We start from the raw sequence: 27,429 nt of genomic DNA on the forward strand, positions 1-27,429 counted from the left end.
AGCAATAAATATATAAAAAAGGGTTTCTGTATTGTGCCATAAAGCTTCACATGAATTGAACTTGCTTTCACATCCACTAAAGACAGATAATGCATTTAAAACCCTGTTTATGGCTTATCATAACATTCAAGGTATAAATGAGACCCAGTGAGGGTATGAAGAGCATTAGTGGATTAGTGAATGTCACAATAAGCAGGATTCTTTGTAGGCATTATACTGTGATGTAAATATTCTTTCATGATTGTGTAATGCCTGACACAGGCTTGGCAATTAAAAAAAAAACTTTGATTCAGTCAATAATACGTTAATTAACTTTTTATCAAACAGAACCGCACACTAATGTGGCAGTTTAATCAAAAGCATGTGAAACATTTTAATTTGTATTGTTTCTTTGAAATGTAAGTTGTTTCCAGTACATTCCATTAAATTAGTGAATTAATTTGAAACCAGTAATATTAATTGCTGTGTATGTGGACACAGTTGATGGTGGCATACACTTGTCCACTATTCTGGAACTGTGTGTCACTGAAGCAGGATCTGAGCTGCTTATTTTAGCATGGCAAATTAGATTTTCATCCATGGATCTGTAGAAAGGACACGACATGAACTATGGAGGAAAAGAGATTTTGATATCTTTAGAAAAGGCTTCTATGGTATCTTACCAAATAAAGTAATTATTGAAATTCGGTATTTATATTTAAAAAAAAAACACCTGAAAAGCATTTTAAAGGGTACCTGAGATGAACAACAAAAAAAAAGTTTCATAGTTTTATACGTACCTGAGGTTTCCTCCAGCCGCTTCATGCTGATTGGTCCCCCACCATCCTCCTCTGCCGCCTAGATCCTCCGCTATGGTTCCTGGTAATTTCCCAAATTGGCGCTGGATGTCACAGGTGCATTCCAGCCACGCACACTCCCCCCATCACATTCCCACGGTCGGGAACGTTCTGTGCCTGCGCAGTACTTTTCCGGCGATGGGAGCACGATGGGCTGGGCTATGCATGTGCAGTAAACCCCAACTTTGGAAATTACTGAAACCCATTGCGGAGTAACCAGGTGGAGGAGGAGGACGGCAAAGGACCGATCAGCCTGAAGGGGGCTGGAAGAAGCCCAAGGTATGCATAAAACTTTGTTTTTGACTCATCTAAGGTTTACTTTACCAAAGCTATAATTTCTAGGTGTAGGATGATTGTTCCCATCGGAGATATAATTTATACCTTTGTGGCTTTTCTTATTTCTGGATTAAAAAACAAGTGTTCTAAAATGACAATGTACAAATAATGTCTAAGTAGCTGTGTAAACATTTTCCTACTTTTCATGTTAAAAATCAGAGGCAAAAGCTATAATTCATTAGCTACGTTTGGAATGTCTCATTTGCAAAGATATGAATCTCTGCAGTCTGACATGCTAAGAACAGTGTAATATTGAAGCAGAGTTATTTGAAAAGCCTGTCAGGTGTTGGGTTTCACACACACAATTACAAATGTTGCACGTAAAATGCACATTTCATCTGCTCTCTGCAGAGAGCTCAGTCAAAGACAGGCAGAACTTTCTCACACACAGGATTAACAGATGATGGGCTTGATTCACAAAGCCGTGCAAACTGTTTAGCACGGGTGTGCTAAACAGTTTGCACGTGAAGTGCCATTCGCGGACGTTTGCGCGCATAAAGTGACGCGATTCGCGCGATCGCAGACTTTTGCGCACGCAATTTGCCGCAAATTGCGCGAGCAAAAGTCCGCGATCACCCAAATCGCGGCACTTTACGCGCGCAAAAGTCCGCGAACGGCACTTCACGTGCTAAGCACGGCTTTGTGAATCAAGCCCGAAGTGTGTGGGAATTATCCCTCCCCTCATGGTTCAGTCTGCCATCAGATTAGAGCAGACTTTCCATCAGAAAATTGTAAAAGGAATTCGATACAGTGCTGCCCATAATTATTCATACCCCTGGCAAATTTTGACTTAAAGTTACTTGTATTCAACCAGCGAGTAATTTTTTGATGGGAAATGGCATAGGTGTCTCCTAAAAGATAAGATAATGTACAAGTGGCATTATTGTGGAAAAAAAAAAATGTCATCTTTTATTTACATTTGAGCAAAAAGTGTCCAGTCCAAAATTATTTATACCCTTCTCAATAATCAATAGAAATGCCCATTACAGCAATCAAACACTTCTTATAATCGCAGATGAGCTTTTTGCATGTCTCCACAGGTATTTTTGCCCATTCATCTTTAGAAATGAGCTCCAAATCTTTCAGGTTTGAGGTCTTCTTGCCATCACCCTGATCTTATTCAAGTCAGGACTCTGGCACGGCCACGCCAAAACGTTTATGTTGTATTCTGCTAACCATTTCTTCACCACTTTTGCTCTGTGTTTAGGGTCATTGTCATGCTGAAAAGTCCACTGGTGCCCAAGGCCAAGTTTTTTTCATGGTGATGTTTAATATGATTAGGTTCCCTGGTCCATTGGCTGAAAAACACCCCCAAAGCATTAGGTTCCCACCAACATGTTTGACAGTGGGGATGGTGTTCTATGGGTTGAAGGCTACTCCTTTTTACGCCAAAAGAAAGAAAAATCATTGTGACCAAACAATTCCTTTTTTGTTTTATCTGACCATAACACAGAAGACCAGAAGTCTTCTTCTTTGACCAGATTCGCGTTTGCAAAGCCCAAGTGAGATTTTGTGTGCCTTATCTGGAGAAGTGGCGTCCTCCTTGGTCTGCATCTGTGGAACCCAGCAGTGTGCCGTGTCCGTTGGGTGGTCTGTCTTGAGACATTGTGGCATAAAAATAGTCTCCGGGCCTCAGTATGATCACTGTAATACGGGGAGTTCCACTGGTAAAGAGGGTCATCAAACCTCCGAAATTAACTCCAGTACAAAAGGTATTCCATAGGAACTCTACCCTCAGAGGAAACTTTTCCAATACTTCGCTTTATTGATACTTCATTGCGGTGTATACAGTATAACAAACCAGCACTGCTGGTTTGTTATACTGTATACACCGCAATGAAGTATCAATAAAGCAAAGTATTGGAAAAGTTTCCTCTGAGGGTAGAGTTCCTATGGAATACCTTTTGTACTGTCTTGAGACATTGCCACCAGCAGAGCCCAGATTGACCAGGATGGCCATGGTGGTGATCCTTAGATTCTTTTTCACCTCTCTCGCAATCCTCCTGGCCTGCACAGGTGTCACTTTTGGCTTTTGACTATGTCCTCTGACATTTCCCACAGTGCAGAACATCTTGTATTTTTTTTTTATAATACTTTTCACTGTAGCCACTGGAACTTAAAAACATTTAGAAATGGCCTTGTAGCCCTTTTCTGACTTGTGAGCAGCCACAATGCGCAGCTGCAGGGTCTCACTGAGCTCTTTTTTTTAGCCATGACAGTCCACAAACCAACTGCAGTGAGCTGCTGTTTTTCACCTGTTGTGTTGATTAAAACAGCTGTTCCCAATTAATCAGGGTAATTAGGATGCTTTAGAACTGCTTGGATTTTTTAGAATGGTTTAGAGCTTTGGATTTTCCCAAAGACTGTGACAGTTTGTGAATGGTATGAAGAATTTTGGACTGGGCACTTTCTGCTCAACTGTAAATAAAAGTTGGGCATTTTTCCCCCCCACAAAAATGCCTCTTGTACATCGTCTTATCTTTTGGGAGACAACTGTCATTTCCTGTCAAAAAATTACTTGCTGGTTGAAAAAAATTTCAAGTCAAAATTTGCCAGGGGTATGAATAATTATGGGCAGCACTGTAATTGTAAACAAAGAGATAAGAATTCAACTGTATACACCAGTAATTAGGAGCACATCCCAAACATTTCATATCTCAATTGAAAGAAACATGTTGATTGATAGTGTTCCTTTAAGGTGTAGTGAAGCTCAAGAGGGTAAACTTGATGGGCATGAGTCCTTTTCCAGTTAACACAACTATGTACCTATTATCCATTTATATTATTCTCACATTGTCTGCAGTATTTTACAGAGGAAGCTAAACAAATGGTGTCACTATCTATGAGGAACTCACCATTTACTGTCCCTACTATACTCATAGTCTAATATCCCTACCATAGTTGGAGCCAATATGTGAGGAGATCAGTTAAACGACCAGTTTGTTTTTGGGATGTGGGAAAAGTCAAGAATGCCCAGAAGAAACCTGTGCAACAATAGGGAGAACATATAAAACCATGCTGGGTTGGTAGCACTGCAAGGTGAGAGTGTGGCACCCAGCCATCCTGCCATTCCTTTCAATTTGTTTCATGAAAGGGTATTTTACCTAGTGGAACTAACCCAATGATACTTTAATATTTTTCACCAAACCCCCAACAGCTTTATCTCATCTTCTACAGATTGTGGAACAATTGGCTACAATTTTGGATTTAAAAGTTGAAAAAAAATTACATGGAGCATTAAATATAAGTATCCTCCTCCAAGTAATATCAGCTACTCCATTTTATGTATTTTCAAACCTGTTTTTACTTGCGGCTTATAATCTGCTTTGAAAGATCACTTAAGGAGAAATTACAGCTTTACCAATTTATGGGTTAGTGCTACATGGAGGTTTTTGGATTTTAATGTAATTTAAAGTTACCTTTCCCCCTTCAATTACCAAATTAATTCATTGACTGTAATGTCAATTTGAATTTTTTTTTCTGGTCTGGAATCTGTATCTGCATTTTACGTAGCACTAGTTTTATGTACAGACAGCATGGGTAACAGCCCCTTCCTGTGTGAGTAATTAGCTGCATAGAGTAGGAACAGTTATTATTCCTCCTCTTCCTCCTTATTCATTCAGTGGACTCTGACTCTTGGTGACCATATGTATTTCAGCACTCCAAATGTCTCTGTCAATCACTCTTTTTTCAGCTGTTGCATATGCATGTTCATAGCTTCACATATGCTGTCTGTCCATCTTAGCCTCTGTCATCTCCTTCTTCTTTTGCCCTAAATTTTTCCAAGCATCAATGATTTCTCCCAAGAATCTGGTCTTCGCATTATGTGACCAAAGTATTTGAGTTTTAATAGTAGTATGAGCCCTTGTAGTGAACACTTTGGCTTTATTGCTTTAAGTATCGACTGGTTAGATCTTCTAGCAGTCCAGGGAACTCGTTAGCTTTCTCCACACTCACAGTTCAAAAGCATCAATTTATTCTATGCATGGCCTTATTTGTATTCAAACTTTTACAGCCATATGTGGCTACTGGGAAGACCAGGGGCCATATGCAATTCACTTTTTCACCTGAGTTTTCTCCTAGGTGATATTTTTAAACTTGTCAATAAATTACCTTTTAAGCCACCAGAAAGCAAGAAAATACTCAAAATAATTTTGATAGTACTATTTCACCAACTTTTTAGTACTTTTTTAGTTGAAAAGTGCTGAAAAGTTATTTTAAATCAGAGATGAAAAATTATCTCCTGGGAGAAAAGTCAGGTGAAAAAGTGAATTGCATATGGCCCCATGGCTCTTATTCTACACCCTCACAATTGGGTGTCTGCCAGACAGCCTGCCCGTTACTATCTGTGTGTAATATGTGACAGTCATCATGTCGATATATAAAGCAGAGCACCAGGGATTGTTTAATTCTCAACAAAAGCTGGTTTTTGATTATGCCTATTCTGCTATTAGAAAATGAATGTGTCTTAGTAAAATGGCATTTCTTATACTTCTTGCTTTGCTAACCAAAAAAAAAAAAACTTCTCACAGGCAGAACCCATTGTTCCTCAAGGCGATTGTATTGTCTTTGGATTTGTCAATCAAACTGCCTGTTTCTTTATCTCTACAACTAACATGCAGGCATTAGTCAGAACACTTCAGATGTTTGTTGTTGATAACTTTTGAAGAACAGACAAATAATAGGTATAGATTACAAAATGTTATTCCTATTTAATTCCCAATCCAATACCATTTCATGAGGTTATCTTTTAGGCCTGTTTTACACCTGGGGAAAGCATTGCGGTACGATATGCCACCCCTCGCATCGCAACGCAATGCCAAAAACTAGATTCTTATGACCCTGCGGCAGAGTACTCTAACAGGGTCATGCATAACTCCACTCACATGCCTACCGCATGCCCTTCGCCGCCCTGCTGGACAGGACAGGAAGCACGTCATTGGGATTCCCGGCTTCCCCATCATATTTGTGTTGTCATGCGCATGCACTGCTGCCGTCAACAAATGTAAATATGTAACATCAGCCATTGACTTCCATTCATTCCACCACCGATGCGTCGCTGTGGAAGTTGCACAGTAATGCGCTGTTGTCTTTACAGCAGGTCAGCAGCGAATCAGAAGTTTCTAGCGAGGTGCAGTTAGTGTGCTGGGGCCACACACTTTCTTTGCGCTACTGTGTGTGCAGAAAGGGTAACGCAACACAACAAAAGTTCCCTAGAGAGATAAAAAAATTATTGGTATTCCCCATGTAATTTGTTCATATGGTTTCCTCTACATTGAGACTGTACGTCAGCATCTTTACTACTGGCAGATGAGAAAAAAAAATACTGTCATTATTTATTACCCTACTCTCTAACAACAGGCTGAAAGGTGTTTTTACCATGATCATGACATCACACTGTGAGAGTGGTTTCACCATAATATCAGCCATACTTACAGTGGTGTGAAAAACTATTTACCCCCTTCCTGATTTCTTATTCTTTTGCATGTTTGTCACACTTAAATGTTTCTGCTCGTCAAAAACCGTTAAATATTAGTCAAAGATAACATAATTGAACACAAAATGCAGTTTTAAATTATGGTTTTTATTATTTAGTGAGAAAAAAAACTCCAAATCTAAATGGCCCTGTGTGAAAAAGTAATTGCCCCCCTTGTTAAATAGGAGCTATCTGACACAGAGAAGTAGACCAAAAGCATCTCAAAAGCTAGACATCATGCCAAGATCCAAAGAAATTCAGGAACAAATGAGAACAAAAGTATTGTAATTGAGATCTATCAGTCTGGTAAAGGTTATAAAGCTATTTCTAAAGATTTGGGACTCCAGCGAACCACAGTGAGAGCCATTATCCACAAATGGCAAAAACATGGAACAGTGATGAACCTTCCCAGGAGTGGCCGGCCAACCAAAATTACCCCAAGAGCGCAGAGAAAACTCGTCCGAGAGGCCACAAAAGACCCCAGGACAACATCTAAAGAACTGCAGGCCTCACTTGCCTCAATTAAGGTCAGTGTTCACGACTCCACCATAAGAAAGAGACTGGGCAAAAACGGCCTGCATGTCAGATATCCAAGACTCAAACCACTTTTAAGCAAAAAGAACATTAAGGCTCGTCTCAATTTTGCTAAAAAAAAAACATCTCAATGATTGCCAAGACTTTTGGGAAAATACCTTGTGGACCGACGAGACAAAAGTTGAACTTTTTGGAAGGTGCGTGTCCCGTTACATCTGGCGTAGAAGTAACACAGCATTTCAGCAAAAGAACATCATACCAACAGTAAAATATGGTGGTGGTAGTGTGATGGTTTGGGGTTGTTTTGCTGCTTCAGGACCTGGAAGGCTTGCTGTGATAGATGGAACCATGAATTCTACTGTCTACCAAAAAGTCCTGAAGGAGAATGTCCGGCCATCTGTTCGTCAACTCAAGCTGAAGCGATCTTGGGTGCTGCAGCAGGACAATGACCCAAAACACACCAGCAAATCCATCTCTGAATGGCTAAGGAAAAACAAAATGAAGACTTTGGAGTGGCCTAGTCAAAGTCCTGACCTGAATCCTATTGAGATGTTGTGGCATGACCTTAAAAAGGCGGTTCATGCTAGAAAACCCTCAAATAAAGCTGAATTACAACAATTCTGCAAAGATGAGCGGGCCAAAATTCCTTCAGAGCGCTGTAAAAGACTCGTTGCAAGTTATCGCAAGCGCTTGATTGCAGTTATTGCTGCTAAGGGTGGCCCAACCAGTTATTAGGTTCAGGGGGCAATTTCTTTTTCACACAAGGCCATGTAGGTTTTGAGTTTTTTTTTCTCACTAAATAATAAAAACCATCATTTAAAACTGCATTTTGTGTTCAATTATGTTATCTTTGACTAATAGTTAACGGTTTTTGATGAGCAGAAACATTTAAGTGTGACAAACATGCAAAAGAATAAGAAATCAGGAAGGGGGCATATAGTTTTTCACACCACTGTACCTACTTGATGCTCTATTTGAAAAAAGGTTACGATTTTTCATGAGAATGGTGGTATCGTCTACTGATTGGGATGAAGTTCAATACTTGTTTAAAGTTCATCTTTAACTTACGGTACTCTTCTATTAAAGAAAATAGTCCACCTTTAAGATTTGTTGGTGGGGAAAAATAATGCTTTGAAAATCAATATACTCTGTAAAGTTATTTTTGGATTTCTAAACCTCTCCCCACATGTTGGCAATGAAAATAAATTATGAACTTCTGTCTTCCAACATTCACATATTCACCAGAATATTTTTGCCAATTACCGTAACTAGACAGATTTAGTTTCTTATTTACACATGCTAATGCACTTGATTGACCCAATAAAATGCAGCTTACAGTTTGCATTTAATTTGCAATAAGCCAATAATATTTACATACCCTTGACCATCACTATTCAGATATAATATAATTGTTTATTCCCCAGTATGAAAAATAAATTGTTGGATTCAATCTAAGCTGTTTTCTGTGGATCCATAAAATTGGATAGCAATGCTCACATTGCACAATTTAAAAATAATAACTTAATAGTAAGACTTACCTTTAAATTATTTAGTATTTTGAGATAGGTTTACTTAATGATAAAGTCCTATAACCATTTCCAGTTTTATAGGAAACTTCAGTTCTTACTGAGAGAAAAAAATACAGCTTATGAGAACGTATGTGTAAATTCTTAGGCAAAATGGAGCTGCTTCAGAAATTGTACATATTATTGAGTGCAATTCAACACCATTGGAGAAAATAAACATACATATATCCAGGCACATCGCCTCTAGTTAGGACATTAAATAAATTATTAGGGAAAGGGAGGTGCTGAAGGGGGTGTGGCTAGAAACAGCAAAAATCAATTAACCCTTCGCACACTCACATGCAAATGTTCAAACAAATGCATTCACAGATTTACTCATCCAGGCACAACTGTTATCCCTACAGCTAAATTAAAAGCCAGGGTTTTAGTTCACAGAAGAATGCATTCTTATGCTTAGTCACCTATACTGCGTAGAAGTACCCAGGTAAACATAGGTGTCCTAACTCTGGCCCTGTAACATGCATAGTGCAGACATGCAAACACATTCATTGCATCAAACCTATCAATGGATTAGGAGCACACATCCTAACTTCCTCTCCTGGGAAAGACAGTGCATCTTACCAATCGCACAAGGGAGCGAATGTTATGTGTCCATGTGCACCATGCGCATACACCAGCATTGGAGAAAATAAACGTTACGATTTGTAAAAGTGTTCTAATAAATAGAATAATCCTTTATGAAAAATATTTATTATTTAGTAAATAGTGCACTCCTAAAAGTTTTTTTTGCGATTGGAAAAACCGGCTGTAGTAATTCACCAGTGACATAAAGGTGTGTGGCATTTGGGCACTGAGATTTATGATCTAGCAGATGTTAGGCTGTGTGCCTACTACAGTAGACCACGGATATTTTTTGGTCTGTTTTATTTGGGTTTATTTTTTGGTCTGTGAACGGATCTTATTTTATAAGTCAGATCTGTTCACACTTGTAACACTTGTCAGTCTGGAACAGATCTATTGCCAGGGCCGGATTGTAACATTTTACTGCCCCAGGCCCACTGTCACCAACCCCACCCCCAACTGCCCTGTGCTCTTCCCGTGTCCTGTTTGTTCCCTGGTCCTGTGCTCTTATATTGTGCTCCCCCCATCCTATGTACTTCCCTGGTCCGGTGCACTCATCTTGTGCTCTCCCCATCCTATGTACTTCCCTGGTCCGGTGCACTCATCTTGTGCTCTCCCCATCCTATGTACTTCCCTGGTCCTGTGCTCTTATATTGTGCTCCCCCCATCCTATGTACTTCCCTGGTCCTGTGCACTCATCTTGTGCTCCCCCATCCTATGTACTTCCCTGGTCCTGTGCTCCCCCCATTCTGTGCTGTTCTTGGGGGAGCACAGCACAGGATGGGGGAGGACCGGACCAATGCTCCACTGCTCGCCCCATGGAAGCAGAGTGTCCGCGGACTGACTTAATGACTGCTGCAGGTTACATGCTTGGCAGTTTAACTGCTTTAGTGTGCCACCCTGCTGCCCACCCCTTGCTGCCCTAGGCCATGGCCTTTTTTGTCTTTGCCTCAAATCCGGCCATGCCTATTTCAGTAAGTGAACTGCACTAGTCCGGAGATCCTAACAGTTTTAGTGCCTGCACCACTTCCTCCTTTTACTCTACATACCCATAAGAGGAAGGAAAGTCACATGGTGAGTAATGATATCTTTGGATCTTAAAAGGAGAGAACAATGAGGACTGACTTTTTTTTTCCTGTAGCCCTGCTTTAAGTTATAAGACCTCAAACATGTTTAAAGTAAGCATTCTCCTATAACATTCTGCAAAGGAACACATGGGAACATCCAAACATACAAAGGATACATTAAATGATTTGTTGCAATTTTTCTGTTACTCGTAAATTAAATGAAAGTCTGAACACATTTTATGTTGTATAAATTAGATACTAGTATTTAAATTCATGTGCATGTCTTTCCGAGTGAAAAAATAAGCGGAGACTTAGTATGAATGATAATTTATCAGTATGCCCAATTAGGAATAAATACTTGTTTTATGTGCTATAGAATTAATCGGTCAATCTGCATGCATATTTGGTGTTTTACCTAAACTAATTAAGCATATGTTAAATTTGCCTAGTTTGCTACATAATGAGTCACCGCACAGGTACATGAGTCACTTTATTTCATTGCAGCTGTGTGGTTAGAGGAATATATTGATGAGGATAACACACTGCCTAAGTTTAGTAGAATATGCACAAGCTTGCAAAGTGTCTATCTGTAAAGTGGACCCAGTAAATGCAATTATTTTGTGTTTGCCTCTGTTGTCGGGGGCCAATGTCATCTTTCTCCACTAGGGAGCAGAACTAGTTTTGCATTGGATATGCCTCAATACAATAGTTTTTGCATTTTTACCCAGACATTTTAACAACCTACAACTGAAGTGAGAGGTATATAGAGGCTGCCATATTTATTTGCTTGAAAGCAATACCAGTTGCCTGGTAGTCCTGCTGATCCTCTACCTCTGATACTTTTAGCCACAGACCCTGAAGAAGCATGCAACCGATCAGGTGTTTCTGACATTTTTGTCAAATCTGAACAGATTAGCCGCATGCTTGTTTTAGTTGTGTGATTCAGACACTACTGCAGCCAAATGGACCAACAGGGCTACCAGGCAACTGGTATTGCTTAAAATTAAATAAATATGGCATCCTCCATATTCCTTACACTTAAATTGTCCTTTAATCATCTAAATATCACTTGGATATTCTCCTCCTGTTTTTCTGCATTCCATCCTCTGGTCTCACATTAGCTCTATATGCTATATGCTTTAATGATTATCAGTGATGCTGCTCATTTTCACATTGCACTGGTCTTTTGACTGAAACATGCAGCGTTCCTTTTGTGGGGGTTGATTCCACCATTGCCATTACTACAGTGGCAAGGTTGTTTTTATGTATGGGTGATGAGGCCACCATGATGGGAGACATTTTCATGGCATTTATAGATGTGAACAATCTATATAAATAAAGATGTGCTTTTTATTGCCAGTGAGCATGGCCCATAAATATGTATACTATTCTGTTTGATCGTAGTAGCGCCTACTGTGTAAAGAAAAATAGAATAACTGAAAACCACTGCGCTATTCAAACTCTAAAGCACAATTACGAAACCCAGATATTGGCGATCAATCTGTCTGTAAAGTTACCAGTCCAAGACAAGATGAGCGCTGCAGCAGATGAAGGTACATAATGGTTCATAGAGTAAAGCTGCTGCGCATCAATATAATGGATACCGGTGTGGCAGCAAATCTTCAATAGCTCACACATTTGGGGCTTGATTCACTAAAGCATGATAACTCATATCACGGCCGTTTTCACGCGCATTTTCACGTTTGCGAATTTGAGTTGTCACGGTTTAGTGAATCAAGCCCATAATGTGTCTGAAGACATAACAACAAAAGTCATTTAGGTGATCCCTTTAATGACCAACTGTTCAAGAGTTCTTTACAAGCTTTTGAAATTTTAAGTTTCTTCTCCAGGCATGATACAGAGCTGGATCAGAACTGAAGAAACTTAAAGCTTCGGAAGCTTGCAAAGAACTCTTTTACAGTTAGTCATTAACCTTTTGGGGACCGCCTCTATGAGATCCTACGCCGCACTTGTGGCTGTTCTAGCCTGATGCGGTGTAGCATCGACGCCGCCCGCAGTTTCTGCTCTCGACGCGATCGTGCGCACCCGAGAGGAGAGATTAAGCTGTTATATGGCTTGTGATCACTATGATAGCCGGCGGATCATAGTGATCACTGTGACAGTTGTGGCGATAGGAGGGGTAGAAGAGGATCCAATCACCTCCCTGACGTTCCCACAACGATTGGCGCTCCGCTCTGGCCGGCATCCCTGCTCGCTCTGACCTCAGTGCCGGGTCCCGGCTTGATGACGTCATCAAGCCGAGACCCGGAACGGAGTCCGTACAAGCGGGGATGCCGGCCGGAGCGGATGGATCTACTGCGGCTCATCGCTGGAGCCTGGGAGGTGAGTAAAGGCTGCCAGCTACAGGGGACACACACAGCCCAGCAAGCCCTAAGAGGGATCCGGCTGCCTGACCACCCCCCCCCCCCAACATCCCCCCCCCCCCCATGCAAAAATGCCTGGTAAGGGGGGTTAGGTGGCTGGTCCCCAAAGGGTTAAAGGTATCACCTAAACAACTTATGTTGTTAGGTCTTTGGATTCTCTTCATGGCTAACTGCGTACCACACACATAATGTCGGTATCTGCTATTAGAAGCACTGATATTGTGTAATATTGTTGTTGTACATGCCCATCACCAGTTTGCACTATGGCTAAATAGATGGTACACCACACAATACCCTCACTGGACACAGAGTGTTTATTATACGGTATGGTGTACTATCCCTTTAGCCTCAGTGCAAACTGGTGATGGGTATTTATCACAATAATATTACACTTTATCAGTGTAACTCTAAACTCTGGATACTGGGGCCAGGGTTGGACTATGGTACCGTGAACTCTAGACACTGGCGCAGGGTTCGGATTTGATATAGCCAAACTCTGGATACTGGCAGGTTAGTCAGTGGGAGTGGATATTTGATGCCTGGGATTCAGCTTCTACATAACCGACCTCTGGATACCGGCCCAAGATTTGTCTACTATATAGCAGAACTTGTATATCAACAATCTCATGGTTAATAGGTCTTGGAGTGTGGCTATCAAATAGCTGAACACTGGATTGGCTGCAGCACAGTGCTCAGCTATACAGGATAGTGTTAGGTGCTCTTATTAAGTGTATGTGCATTCTGCATGCTTAGCTAAATACTACAAAAGGAAGTAGTAAAAGAGAACAGAGTGGCTTTGAAAAACAAGAAAACAAGTATGGGTACTTGCTTTAAAAACATTTTATTAAAATCCAGTACCGTAATCCAAATCTATTTAAAGGAATACTGTAGGGGAATCGAGGGGGGGGGGGGAAATGAGCTAAACTTACGCAGGGCTTCTAATGGTCCCCCGTAGACATCCTGTGCCCGCGCAGCCACTCACCGATGCCCCGGCCTCGCCTCCGCTTCACTTCTGGAATTTCAGACTTTAAAGTGTGAAAACAACTGCGCCTGCGTTGCCGTGTCCTTGCTCCCGCTGATGTCACCAGGAGTGTACTGCGCAGGCACAGACCATACTGTGTGGGAGCAAGAACACCGCACTGCAGGCGCAGTGGTTTCAGACTTTAAAGTCTGAAATTCCAGAAGTGAAGCTGAGGCGGGGGACAGGAGCATCGGTGAGTGGCTGCGCGGGCACAGGATGTCTGCGGGGGGACTATTAGAAGCCCCGGGTACGTTTAAATCATTTTCCCCTGACACCCCCCCCCCCCCTACAGTATTCCTTTAACAAAACTTATTTTCTGTTTTTTTTTCTGTTCTGTTTTTCTTGTAAATGTTAAATGTGGCTTCCATGTATTTTAATTTTTGTTGTATTTTAAATTCCAGGAACTAAATAGCTTTAACTATCTGGACTTGTACAAACTGGCGGACCTGTTTAATCTGACCTTATTGGAAGGAGCTGTGATAGACTTTCTAGTAAAGCACTTATCAGAACTTCTGAAAAATCACCCAGAGGAGGTTCTTGCGCTACCCTTCCGTCTACTCAGAGAGGTTCTGAAGAGTGATCAATTAACGTCCCTTAGTGAAGAACAAATATGGCAGGTGAGTAACATTTCCATCATACATATAAATCCGAAAAACCTCCTGGTCACTCGCAGGAACATTCATCATTTAAAAACATGGTATTATGTTTCGAGAGAGAGAAAAAAAAAAACATTGCCTTTGATGCTACCATGCTTTATGGGATAGGTGTGCTTATAACATGAATCGAGTATATTAAATATATAAATATCTGTGTGAAAACTTTACTTACTTACCTGTGATCTGAAGTCAGCTCTCATGATTGCTTTCTGCTTATTCCTTCCTGTTCCTAACTGTGCCCAGGAAGTGGGAGGGGCATTCAAAAGAACAGCGAAGCACAGAACAATGACCAAACCTCATCTACTGGTTATGATAGTAAGATTTACACACACAGATAAAGCAATATTAGTTGTGGTGTGTATGCACATAATAGATGGGATGCCAACGTGTTTGTTTGAATTTAAGTGTGGACTATGTAGTTGGTCTTAGGAAGGATCTCTCTGGTACTTTGTTGGTTCTCCGGTACTTCTTTGGTGCTCCTGTGGTTCTCATTTGGTACTTTTTGGTATCTCTATATAATATACACTTGCATTTGTTTACATTATATATACCATCACGGGTTGGTTGTTGGCTTATTGCCTATTTTCCGCCTGTATGGAATATTTGGTATATTCTTTCTATTACCTGTGCAGGCTTCAGTTAATTACATATAGTATCCAGTGGTAATTTGTATATACTGCCTATGTTTAACCCTTCTTTTTTTCCTCATTATGACCCTGTTTTAAGTTTGTTTATACAATTATTTTATGTATATATATATGAACGCAAATTATTGTGCAATACACTGGAGTCCACTCCTCTTTCACCTGGGATGTTTCCCCTTTAAGAAAGCTTATATCACCTCTTAGGTGTGGTAGTTAATGGGAGTGGCATCTGGGTATTTAAGACAGACTTGTACATATCATTCTAGCTACAACTAAGGACCCGGTTGGGTCAGAAACGCGTCAGCTTGCATGCTGACATATTTTTTGCTACATTTTTCTATGATATTAATAAAGGACTTGTGATTTTAACTCATGTAAGGAGTGCGGAGAACTTTTTGAAATACGTATATGCACATAATGCAGGCTGCGGTGTGCAGTATGTAATTGGAAACCATAAGCGGCCACAAATTTCTCAGAACTCTTCAGGAGGACAAAATCACAAATGCATTACAATCACATCATTGGTAAGGGCTGATTTTATATGTTTATGATGTGGGTACACTAAAGTGTACCTTTAGTGCATTTTTATCAATTTTGTTAGAATCTTAGTAAGGAGAGTGCAAGTCTATCTATAGTGCCTTTACTTCATTGGTGTTTGCTGCAATCAAAGTATTGAGCAATCCGGCCTATGAAATACCAGAGAAATCTGACTTTCTCAACAAATTGTACCTTAAAATGCAGAAGTGCTCCCAGTGGTATAGGAACAGGTGTGTTCCCAGAAGACTTGTGAAGGCCTTCTGTATCACAACTGCCTGCTGAGCCTCTGAATGCAGAGTAAAGGCAGAAAAGCGTATAAGTAGTTTAGTTACTCTTTCTGTCCTGCTTGTCTTCCAATTACTTCCTGGCCTTTTCATGATCCACAGCTGTGACACTATCCAACCTCGTGTGATTATGTGGTGGGGCCAGTGAATGATCTCAGCAGACATCTGACCTAAAATCCAGCTCTACAGATGCAAGCTTTGTTCTCTTATTTGTAGTACTAGGCTATGGAACCATGGTATGTATGCAATAAGCTGTGTTAAGCAGAATTATGCACGTAAAGTCTTACGTATGATCAGTAGAGTGTTATGTATTGCATTCTGTTCTACTCCTTGTGCGACAAAACTTTACGAATGTAATTTTGCTTCACGCAGATTATTGCATACACCCCCATTCTATTGTGCTTTTCCTGCCCACGAAAAACCTCAGGTCTCCCCCCATGCTTCAGTGTTCTTGGTCTCTTTATGAAACATTAATCAAGGGGTCTACTTTATACATATTTGTTGTTAGATGTTTAAACATATTTTATTTATACATATTTTTTGTTAGATGTTTAAATAACACTAAAATAATTATATTCTCTAAAACTGTGAACAAATTGAAATGTTCCTTTTTTTTGTAACCATGACAACAATATTAATCTATGTAGTTTGTGGTAAAATTACAGGCATGCCAACTGCTGATGGCAATACAGTATCAAGACCCTCCTACTCAAGTGCAAATTTTCAAGGAGTGGTCTGTAAAGAAAATTGGACCTGTGTCCTACTGTTTATGGAGTGAGATTCAAAGCCTGATTCATAAATCCCGTATTAGGCTGCTCCCACTGCTCAAATATCCCCATTTGGAGTCATTTGGTATTGTTGACTGAATTAGTGTGCACCAGTCTAGTGAGAGTTGGCCAATAAAAGAAATATAGTAAAAGAAGAAGGGGAAGGCCCCAACTCAGTCCTGATTCTCATTGCACAAACAATTGGATTCTGCTTCAATTTTAATCAGATCCATAGGGAGACAAAACTCGCATCAATGTAATGTTTGCAAACCGTAATGGTTGACTAAATTATTGGGTTTAAAAAATCAGATCTAGTACTCTACACATGAATCCTTGGCCTAACAGTTTACCTAATCCTAGCCTCAGCTTTTGTCATCTTTAGTGGACAAAAATTGCAGCTGTGTAAAAGCCAAACATCGGTGCCAAAGTAAAGAGGATCCTGCCACCAATAATCAAAGTGGTATAATAAACAAGTGATGGTGCTTACATTTTACAACTTCTCCTATGGCACTCCACCTATTTTTAATAGCCAGACACTGTTGCCCAATTAACATATAGTGCAGCATTTTGGTTACTCCTGTAACCTACTGGCAATACCCTGTACTTTTAAGTGGTGCATCAGAAAACCCAACCCCAAAATAAATTGCTCTAGTCTGAGATGTTCAGGGTTCTCATTATAGCCTTGGAGGTTCACTGAGGTCAAGGGTGCAGGAAGTGATTGTAAACCCCCTCAATAGAGAGAGTAATCCAACCTGTTATATGGTATGGCCCTCCTCATCAGAGCAAGACAGGGATTATTTATATCTCTGTATAAGTTATAAGGCTTGGGGGATTCATAATAAGGGATACCCAGTTAAGTCATGCTGACTCAGGACCACAGTATTTATGTAGTGTTCTAAAATGAACCTAAAACACTCTGGTTAAAGCACTGCATAGTATAGTAATGAAGGCATTGTCATACTTCGTAGCTTTTTAGTAGATGACGATCGTGTTCCTTTTAGTTCCTACAGAAATGACATAAAAGTAAGAAGCTGAACCATGTGATCACTTGAGTCCAAAATGTTGCATGGTAGATAAAAGTAGTTTTGTTTTACTGTCTTTTTCATATGAATTTAGTTGAGTGACAGTGATGTCTGCAGTATTCTCTTATTATTTATCATTAATGCCTCTCTAAAGGTTGCTAATGCTGCAATGCACTCTCTTTATAACTGGTTTATTGCCGGAGGCTAGACTTTTTATTCATGGTCAGTGAGAATTAATTAACAATAACCATAAATATCAACCACTTTAGTGCTGTTGTTCGGGAGGCAATAAGGATTTATTTTGTTTTATCTTAGTAAATAAGTAATTCAGCCTCAGAAAAAGCCAATAGTAAGGAATTAAATTTAGACCTGTAATAATGCCTGAAGAATAGCCAAGTTCATCATTTTTGCAAAGGTTATACTAGTAATGCAATATACCATGGATGAATCTAATATGCATCTGAGGTGAAGATTGGGGAGAACTGAGGATTAGTGTCAGAGTGTTTTATATAAGCAGTGTGTGATGGACAGGCTGGAGACACGGCTACTGAATCTCATTACATTGCTGTATTGTTCGTTACTGGCTACTCACAGTGAAATAAAGTACTCATTGACTTTGACAAATTTCCATCCTATATTTTTTCAATGAAGACTGTAAAGAAATCAGCACAGAGCGGCAGAGACTCAAAGGAGACTCCTGTGATCTATGGTAAACCGTTTACATGTTATTGAGTTCTGTGCACCCCAAACCTATCCACAGTTTTCTTGATATTGGTTAGTAATTGCAATATACTTTTTATACAAATTATCATTCCAGTTATAAATGAACTCAAGATGTATGTTTGTTTCAGTTTTTCTGACATTATCATTGTGCTTACGGTATAGTCTAGACTCTAGACCAGGGCCGGCCCTAGACTTTTTGCCGCCTGAGGCAAAAAAATTTTTGCCGCCGCCACCCCCCCCACTCTGGGGGGCCGCCGAGCTGGAGGGGTAGCTGGCAGGACGGGGGTATTGGGCCTAGCGGCGGGGAGGGGGTCGTACCCCCCCCTCCCTCGCCTGGGTCCCCCGAACTGCGCTCCCCTCCAGCCTTACATAGAAGAAGCAGCCGCTATTTGTAAGACGCACGGGCGGGGAGGACTCACCTCTTCCCAGCGTGCGCTCCACTGACATCACTTCCTGCAGCGTTGCAGGAAGTGACGTCAGTGGAGCGCACGCTGGATCGAGGAAGAGGTGAGTCCTCCCCGCCCGTGCCTCTTACAAATAGCGGCTGCTTCTATGTAAGGCTGGAGGGGAGCGGAGGACGTGGGACCCAGGCGAGGGAGGGGGGGGGGGTCTGACCCCCCCTCCCCGCCGCTAGGCCCAATACCCCCGTCCTGTCAGCTACCCCTCCAGCTCGGCGGCCGGCTCCCCGCACGGACGGGCGGATGCCGCCCCTGGAAATTTGCCGCCTGAGGCAAAAGTTTCACCCCGCCTCATGAGTGGGCCGGCCCTGCTCTAGACCATGGTACAGGAACAATGGTTGTTAACCTTCTTAGCGGTATGGATGAGCTCAGCTCGTCCATGACCGCTGGAGGGCGCCGCTCAGGCCCCGCTGGGCCGATTTCCACAATTTTTTTTTAAAAACATGCAGCAAGCACTTTGCTTGCTGCGTGTTGGTCCTGATCGCCGCTGCTCGCCGCCGATGCGCCGCTACCCACCGAGTAACCGTCGCACCCCTGCGCAGCCTGGCCAATCAGTGCCTGGCAGCGCTGAGGGGTGGATCGGGACTCCATCTGACGTCACGACGATGACGTCCTCACGATCGTCGTCATGGCGACGGGGGAAGCCCTTAAGGAAATCCCGTTCAGAATGGGATTTCCTTACGTGGGTACGCGCCGGCGGCGATCGAAGCTACGCGTCGGACGCCGCAGGGAGGGGGGCATCATGTAGCTAGCACTAGGCTAGCTACATGATTTTTTTAAAAAAAAATTTAAAACTGCTGCGCCGCCACCCTGGCGCAGGTAATAGAACGCCAGGGTGGTTAAACACATAGTATGTGTGTGTTTTTTATACTGTGTCCAACATGACTTAAAGCAAACCTGAAGCGAAAATAAATTGGATATTAATAATGAATATTAGATGAATAATGATTATTAGATAATTAATTGTACGTATAGTACAGCTAAGAAATAGAACATTATTAGCAAAGAAATGAGTCTCATGTTGTTTTCCAGTACAGGCAGAGTTAAAAAAAAATAATTCTGTTATCTATGCAAACAAGCTTCTGCAACCTGAACATGGGCCAGATACAGTCCTGTTTTTTTTGAAGCACAGTAGAGAAACAGTGAGAGACAGTTTGGGATAAGGTTTTACTGCAGGAAAGTTCAAAGAGTCATTCACTCTACTCTGTTTTATAGCTTAAACAGTGTCCTTTCTAGACTGTAAATATTACAGAATGAGACAATGTTGTATAAAAAAAAAAGCTGTATAACTGAAAATAAAAATATCAATACAATAAATTATATCTTAAGTTTTTTGGGGTTTTTTTTGCTTCAGGTTTGCTTTAACGCTGACCAGAACCACAGCCTGTGAGATCTTTAAAAAAAATAACCAGCAAAACTATACCCAGTTTAGGCAATGGAAAGACCAGGTGACTCGTACATCTTTCATTTATACTTTCACTGTCATCTATGCAGCAATAGTGTCACCATCAGCTGAACACAAATATCTTACATTGAAATGCCCCTTGATAATATTAGCTTCCAAGGACAGTTCTGTATATTAGGTTCACATTATCTCTATCAATGAAGTTCAGTTTTTCTGAGTATAAAGGTACTAAGGAAAAGTTGAACTATTAACCTCTCATTTAAAAACCAGAAGCTCTATTGATTGTGACACCACAGCAGCTTAGCTGAAAGTCTAGGTGAGAAGGTAAGGAGATGAGGGACGTAAAGACACATCTCTAGGTAGAAGTAGATGAACCAAGTGTGTTACGCTTACCTAAAATGGCAGTTACTTCATAAAAACAAAAATAATGAATGCATATTTCTTTGTGAATTACAGAGTCAAAGCAGTATAAAAAAAACTGAAATGTAACATATTAAGCTCCTGGTCACTAGAGTTTGATTTTAAAAGAAGCCATGCTGCATGAGATGAACCCACCGCTGCACTGCAGCACTTTGTAGGCCCATCAACCAGTTATTGTACATTATTTCAATATGTTATGGAGCAGCTGCATTTAATGCCACTTCTTCTAAAATCAGCCTCTTTCCTGGACAGGTAAGGGTACACAGGAGAAATCATATTCACTGCAACAGTTTTTTGTAAGCTATGGCAGAGCAATAGTCCTTGACACCCCTATAACTTTTACGGGTAGGGGGAGGGACCTGGTGCGCTAATGTGGTGAGATCAATTTGTTCATGGCACACTGTGCTGGTGAGAAAATATCAGGATACTGGAGTGTGTTGATGGGACATGAAGATGGAGCAGATTGGCAGCACAGGTGAGTTCACGCCCTCCGGCTGCCTGCTTACTCTGCATTGTAGGGGGTGGGGGCTAGACCATGGCTACCTAGGAATGATATCTGGGGGTACAAAGGCTACCTTATACCATTTTTGGGGGGGTTGTGGGCCTAGCTAATACTAATCTTGGTGGTGGGGGGCACAAAGACTAACTAATACTAATATATTTGGGGTGGGGGGAGGCTGGCTAATACAGATTTCTGGAGGCCCAAAGATTACATAATACTATGTAATCATGTCATGTAACCTTAAGACAACCTGATACTTGGATGCAGCTATTATATCCCATGTCATAAATACCTTAAAAGACACATTTACACTATTAAATTAACTGTGCCTCCAGTTAGTGAAAGTAAACATAATGGAAATGATGCAAGAATTATGAAATGAGACAGTTTTGTTGTTTTGCTCCCTTAAACCTAATTGTGTAGCACAGTGGATAAAACTATGTCTGCTTCATCTATGCTATACATAGCACAGAAAAAGCTATACATAAAAGGACACTCCTTAGGACATGCCCGGAAACTGCTGGTCACGTTTTTGATGGCCTTACAGCTTGGGCAGACAGTGCTTTGAACACCCGAGTTCTCCATTAGCCGTTTGGTGATTTTTCAATAGTATTAGGCTCGCAGATTATATTTCCTGATCAAATTAGTCTGTCTCACTGAGAAGATCTGTACTTAGAGAGAGATGTCAGCTGTTCTAGCATCTCTGCGTCCACCGAGCTGCTGGTCCCTATGGTGCAGGCTTTCTCAACCAGGGTTCCCTGGAACCCCAGGGTTCCTTGAGGACTCTGCAGGGGTTCCTTGGCATTTTACCCCATCGTGGGGGAAGTATAATAAAGCACACTATAATAGGTGGTACTGTAACAAGAAGCACTAAATTGGGGGGTCAGGAGACAGTATAATGAGTGGCAGTGTAATAGGGGGTAGTGAAATTAGCAGCCTAACCTATTTAAAGACCATGCCGCCTGAAAAATAAATGTAGGGGTTCCTCGAGACCAAAAAATTGTTTGCAGGGGTTCTTTGAGGTCCAAAAGTTATTTACAGGGTTCCTCCAAGGTAAAAAGGTTGAGAAAGGCTGCTATGGTGGAACAGTGCCATGAACCCAACTGTTTATGGTTTATTTGGAGGTCAATATAATTTGTGAACAAGAGTCACCTGTCATGTGTTGTCAATCATGCTAAAGGGGCGTTGACCTGCTCCTCTTGCCTGTCTCCTACACTTATGAAAGAATGGAACATTTGCAAATCCATCATTGGTCAGATGAATGTGGTCAGATCATGCTTTTAAACATTTAAAATAATATTAAATAATTTAAAATCTAAAGCTAACACTAGGCGATTTTGCCCTTTAATATACTGCAAGTTTGGTATATAACAGGTTCGCTAATGCAAATGTTGCCCGGTCGTTTTCAGTCCAAAATTGAAAGATTAGGTTGATCGCGCAGGATAGAAAAATTTGCTTGATTAGCAGTGGATTGGGAGCACATTGCTAGCAGCATTTGATTTGGCAATGAGTGTTGGCAGTAATCTCACCTGTCCTGCTGGCACGTGTCCTCCTGTGTCTGATGGTTTACTTCATATTGTGGTTCTCCTTCTGCCTTCTCTCTTTGTTATGCGACACAAGCATACAAGTCAAGTTCTTTATACCCATAACAAGTGTAGCCACTGAAACACCTGATCTGAGGTATAGTCCCCTGTATCAGAGGGAGGGAAGGTTAGTAGTTAGTAGCCACAGCTCATCGCAGGGGCCGCTCCCGTCTAGTTACACCCCTGCTTGTAAGAGATTGCAGGATAAAGTATTATGTGCAGGAATGGGTTGTTTTCTTATTTGATCTTGTTTGGAAGAATCACCATTGTATAATCATGTATGCGTAATTTATTAAGTGTGTCAGCTGTTAAGTAAAACAATAACGGTGAATGTTTGCTTCTAGTAAGTGTCCAGTCTTGCTCCAGTTTTCTTTGTATCTGTCTTAAAGCGGACCCAAACCAAACATTTTTTTAATTCAAAATATTTAGTTGCACTACTCTGACACATACAAAGATAAATAAACACTCCTTCAAGCCTATGAGCATTTCACCCTTCTTTTTTCATAACTAGGGCTATACAGGTGGCAGCCATTAGCAATTCCTCCATTGCCAGACACTACCTACTCCAGCATTTTGCTGGATTCTGTCCCGGCAATTTGAAAGGAAGGGAGTGGTTTCTCCAATAAATGTAAAATATTTTATATTTGTCATCATGCAGCTGAAAAAGGGCTGCTATTTATTATTATAATTTAGAAAATACATTTTATTTCTGAAATCTTGTATTTTTAATTTGGGTCCACTTCAAACTTCAAACTTCAAACTATCATATAAAGAATACACATCAAGCTTAGCAGATTGTTTGGAAGGAGGAGATTTGTCTGTGAATAATAAAGCAATAAAGGGAAACATGGATATAGTAAATATACAGCAAATTAAGGCTGAACGTTGGAACATTTATCCATTTATAAATACACCCCTAAGTTTCAGATAATGTCAATCCCTACCAGTGAAAACAAATGTTAATGCCAGTAAAACCAGTTCATGTATATATACCTGACCTTTATTTGTACATCTGTAAAGTGTTTCAGTTGTCTAGCCTACAGGTGTTCTCCATAAGAAGAATGCTGAGCAGAGTTTGCTGAGAATTAAAATAAGATAGGGCATGAGCACAAAGAATAGAAAAGGAGCAGATGTATGAATGTTCATGGGATTGATATTACTGAGCCTGACATTTTCTTAATCAGCCCCTGCAGTGTGTTCTAGTATCCAGCCAGCTTTGCACTGCTAAAGTATGTTGGGAATGGAGTTTTGCAATCAGAGCCTGGTAGTCAGGATATTAAAGTTTGGCTGTCGAGGGCATGGAGAAGACCACCTGCAGTACTGATGAAACAGTCACATACTGACTTAAGTCTCTATGATTTCTTTATGCGGAAAGACTCTTTTAACCTATCCACTAGGATGTGCTTCCTGATAGTTTTGCCGTGCTAGCTTAATGCTTTTTTTTGTATATTGTTCATTACATTTCTTTGCCATAAATATAGTATATATGGACAAAAGTCCTAGCTGAAAATAAAGTAAACATATTACTTGCTTTGTGCATTGTGTGTTGCTGATCACAGCCAAAACTTATTATAAAGAAGTCATTTTTCTTATTGGCCATGAGCATGTTGGGGACTCCTTCATGTTGTGTGGTGTCATTGGCAACAGGAAGTGAGGGGATAGATCCAACCAGTATGCTATCAGCAAATTAATTTGTTGTTTTTATTTTTTGTCTTTTGTTGGAAGCAGTGCTGGGCCGAAATTACGCATTAGCGTAATTACGCATCGTAATTCACTACAAATGCACCGTAAGCGTTACGTGTAAGGTTACGGTATTACGCGTAATTAATTACGCGTAGACCGTAGGTTACGTTATTACGCGTAACAAATTACGCGTAAGACAGTAAACTCCCATTGAAATTACACAGTCTGCCGTAATCGCGTAATATTACGCTCCCGTATAATATAAAAAAGCCGCCGACTTTAAGGGTTAATAGCAAAGCCCCCTTAAGTGCTAAGAGCCTCAAATTTGGAGAAAAATATTAAGGAGATCAGACAGAATAAGAGGAAATTTTTTTTTTTCAAAAAGACCTTATAGTTTTTCAGAAAATCGATGTTAAAGTTTCAAAGTAAAAATATATACATTTAAAAACCTGCCAACTTTAACGGTTAATAGCAAAGCCTGCTTAAAATGTAGGAACACCAAATTCACAGGGTATATTAAGGGGATCAGTGGGAATAAGAGGAAAAATTTTTTTTTCAAAAAGACCTTATAGTTTTTGAGAAAATCGATTTTTAAGTTTCAAGGGCAAAAATGTCTTTTAAATGCGGAAAATGTCAGTTTTTTTTTGCACAGGTAACAATAGTGTTTTATTTTCATAGATTCCCCCAAGTGGGAAGAGTTTTACTTACTTCGTTCTGAGTGTGGGAAATATTAAAAAAAAATGACGTGGGGTCCCCCCTCCCAGACCTCTTTAACCCCTTGTCCCCCATGCAGACTGGGATAGCCAGAATGCGGAGCACCGGCCACGTGGGGCTCCGCACCCTGACTATACCAGCCCGCATGGTCCATGGATTGGGGGGTCTCGGAAGGGGAGGTGCAGCCAAGCTTTCCCCTCCCCCTCCGAGCCCTTGTCCAATCCAAGGACAAGGGGCTCTTCTCCACCTCCGATGGGCGGTGGAGGTGGAGGCCGCGATTTCCTGGGTGGGGGGGGTTCATGGTGGCATCTGGGAGTCCCCTTTAAAAAGGGGTCCCCCAGATGCCCACCCCCCCTCCCAGGATAAATGAGTATAGAGGTACTTGTACCCCTTACCCATTTCCTTTAAGAGTTAAAAGTAAATAAACACACAAACACATAGAAAAAGTATTTTAATTGAACAAAAAACATAACCACGAAAAAAGTCCTTTAATATTCTTAATTAACCATTAATACTTACCTGTCCCTTTAAAAGCCAGTTCCCACGCAATATCCTCGGAAATATACTTATCAGTTACAATGTAACAAAGTTGTTACAATGTAACAACTTTGTTACTTTGTAACACCACCGCACCCGACGTCACTCGCCGCTCACCCGCCAGCCGCCGCATACACGCTAAGTCCCCGCCGGCTCCCGCCGTCCACTCCGCCCACACCTGTCACCCATATACATGCATATAGGTGACATGTGGGAGAGGCGGGGAGGGCAGCGAAGCCGGCGGGGACTTAGCGTCCTGCACCCGACAGAGCTCTGAGCTATATAGCTCAGAGCTCTCTAAAGCATCTTTGTATTTGGGCTCCAAGGAGCCCCATTGGTCCTTAGCAGACCAATGGGGTTCCTTCTGATTTGAAGGAACCCCATTGGTCTGCTGAGGACCAATGGGGCTCCTTGGAGCCCAAATACAAAGATGCTTTAGAGAGCTCTGAGCTATATAGCTCAGAGCTCTGTCGGGTGTGCAGGACGCTAAGTCCCGCCGGCTCTCGCTGCCCTCCCCGCCTCTCCCACATGTCACCTATATACATGCTGGCACCCATGGGTGCCAGCATGTATATGGGTGACAGGTGTGGACGGCGGGAGCCGGCGGGGACTTAGCGTTAGTGTATGCGGCGGCCGGCGGGTGAGCGGCGAGTGACGTCGGGTGCGGTGGTGTTACAAAGTAACAAAGTTGTTACATTGTAACAACTGTTACATTGTAACTGATTAGTATATTTCCGAGGATATTGCGTGGGAACTGGCTTTTAAAGGGACAGGTAAGTATTAATGGTTAATTAAGAATATTAAAGGACTTTTTTCGTGGTTATGTTTTTTGTTCAATTAAAATACTTTTTCTATGTGTTTGTGTGTTTATTTACTTTTAACTCTTAAAGGAAATGGGTAAGGGGTACAAGTACCTCTATACTCATTTATCCTGGGAGGGGGGGTGGGCATCTGGGGGACCCCTTTTTAAAGGGGACTCCCAGATGCCACCATGAACCCCCCCCACCCAGGAAATCGCGGCCTCCACCTCCACCGCCCATCGGAGGTGGAGAAGAGCCCCTTGTCCTTGGATTGGACAAGGGCTCGGAGGGGGAGGGGAAAGCTTGGCTGCCCCTCCCCTTCCGAGACCCCCCAATCCATGGACCATGCGGGCTGGTATAGTCAGGGTGCGGAGCCCCACGCGGCCGGTGCTCCGCATTCTGGCTATCCCAGTCTGCATGGGGGACAAGGGGTTAAAGAGGTCTGGGAGGGGGGACACCACGTCATTTTTTTTTAATATTTCCCACACTCAGAACGAAGTAAGTAAAACTCTTCCCACTTGGGGGAATCTATGAAAATAAAACACTATTGTTACCTGTGCAAAAAAAACTGACATTTTCCGCATTTAAAAGACATTTTTGCCCTTGAAACTTAAAAATCGATTTTCTCAAAAACTATAAGGTCTTTTTGAAAAAAATTTTTTCCCTCTTATTCCCACTGATCCCCTTAATATACCCTGTGAATTTGGTGTTCCTAAATTTTAAGCAGGCTTTGCTATTAACCGTTAAAGTCGGCGGGTTTTTAAATGTATATATTTTTCCTTTGAAACTTTAACATCAATTTTCTCAAAAACTATAAGGTCTTTTTGAAAAAAAATTTTTTCCTCTTATTCCTTCTGATCTCCTTAATATATTCTCCAAATTTGAGGCTCTTA

At 41.3% G+C, this 27,429-nt stretch overlaps 1 protein-coding gene across 18 annotated transcripts in view; it reads left to right on the forward strand.

The window, feature by feature from the left end:
* Positions 1-27,429, forward strand: part of KLHL32 (kelch like family member 32) — a 494,024-nt gene that overhangs the window by 375,362 nt on the left and 91,233 nt on the right. For 17 of the 18 annotated variants that reach the window (XR_011019321.1, XM_068231202.1, XM_068231188.1 and 14 more), the window contains one exon: positions 14,203-14,418. Coding sequence is in view for 17 of the 18 variants with exons in the window: in XM_068231202.1 (XP_068087303.1) it covers positions 14,203-14,418 (216 nt within the window). In the remaining variant the exon portion in view is untranslated. Of the gene's footprint in view, positions 1-14,202; positions 14,419-27,429 lie in introns of those variants that run through there. The other variant, XM_068231203.1, reaches the window with a different exon arrangement.

Source organism: Hyperolius riggenbachi, chromosome 4 (genome assembly GCF_040937935.1).
Source record: "Hyperolius riggenbachi isolate aHypRig1 chromosome 4, aHypRig1.pri, whole genome shotgun sequence".
Lineage (NCBI taxonomy): Eukaryota > Metazoa > Chordata > Amphibia > Anura > Hyperoliidae > Hyperolius > Hyperolius riggenbachi.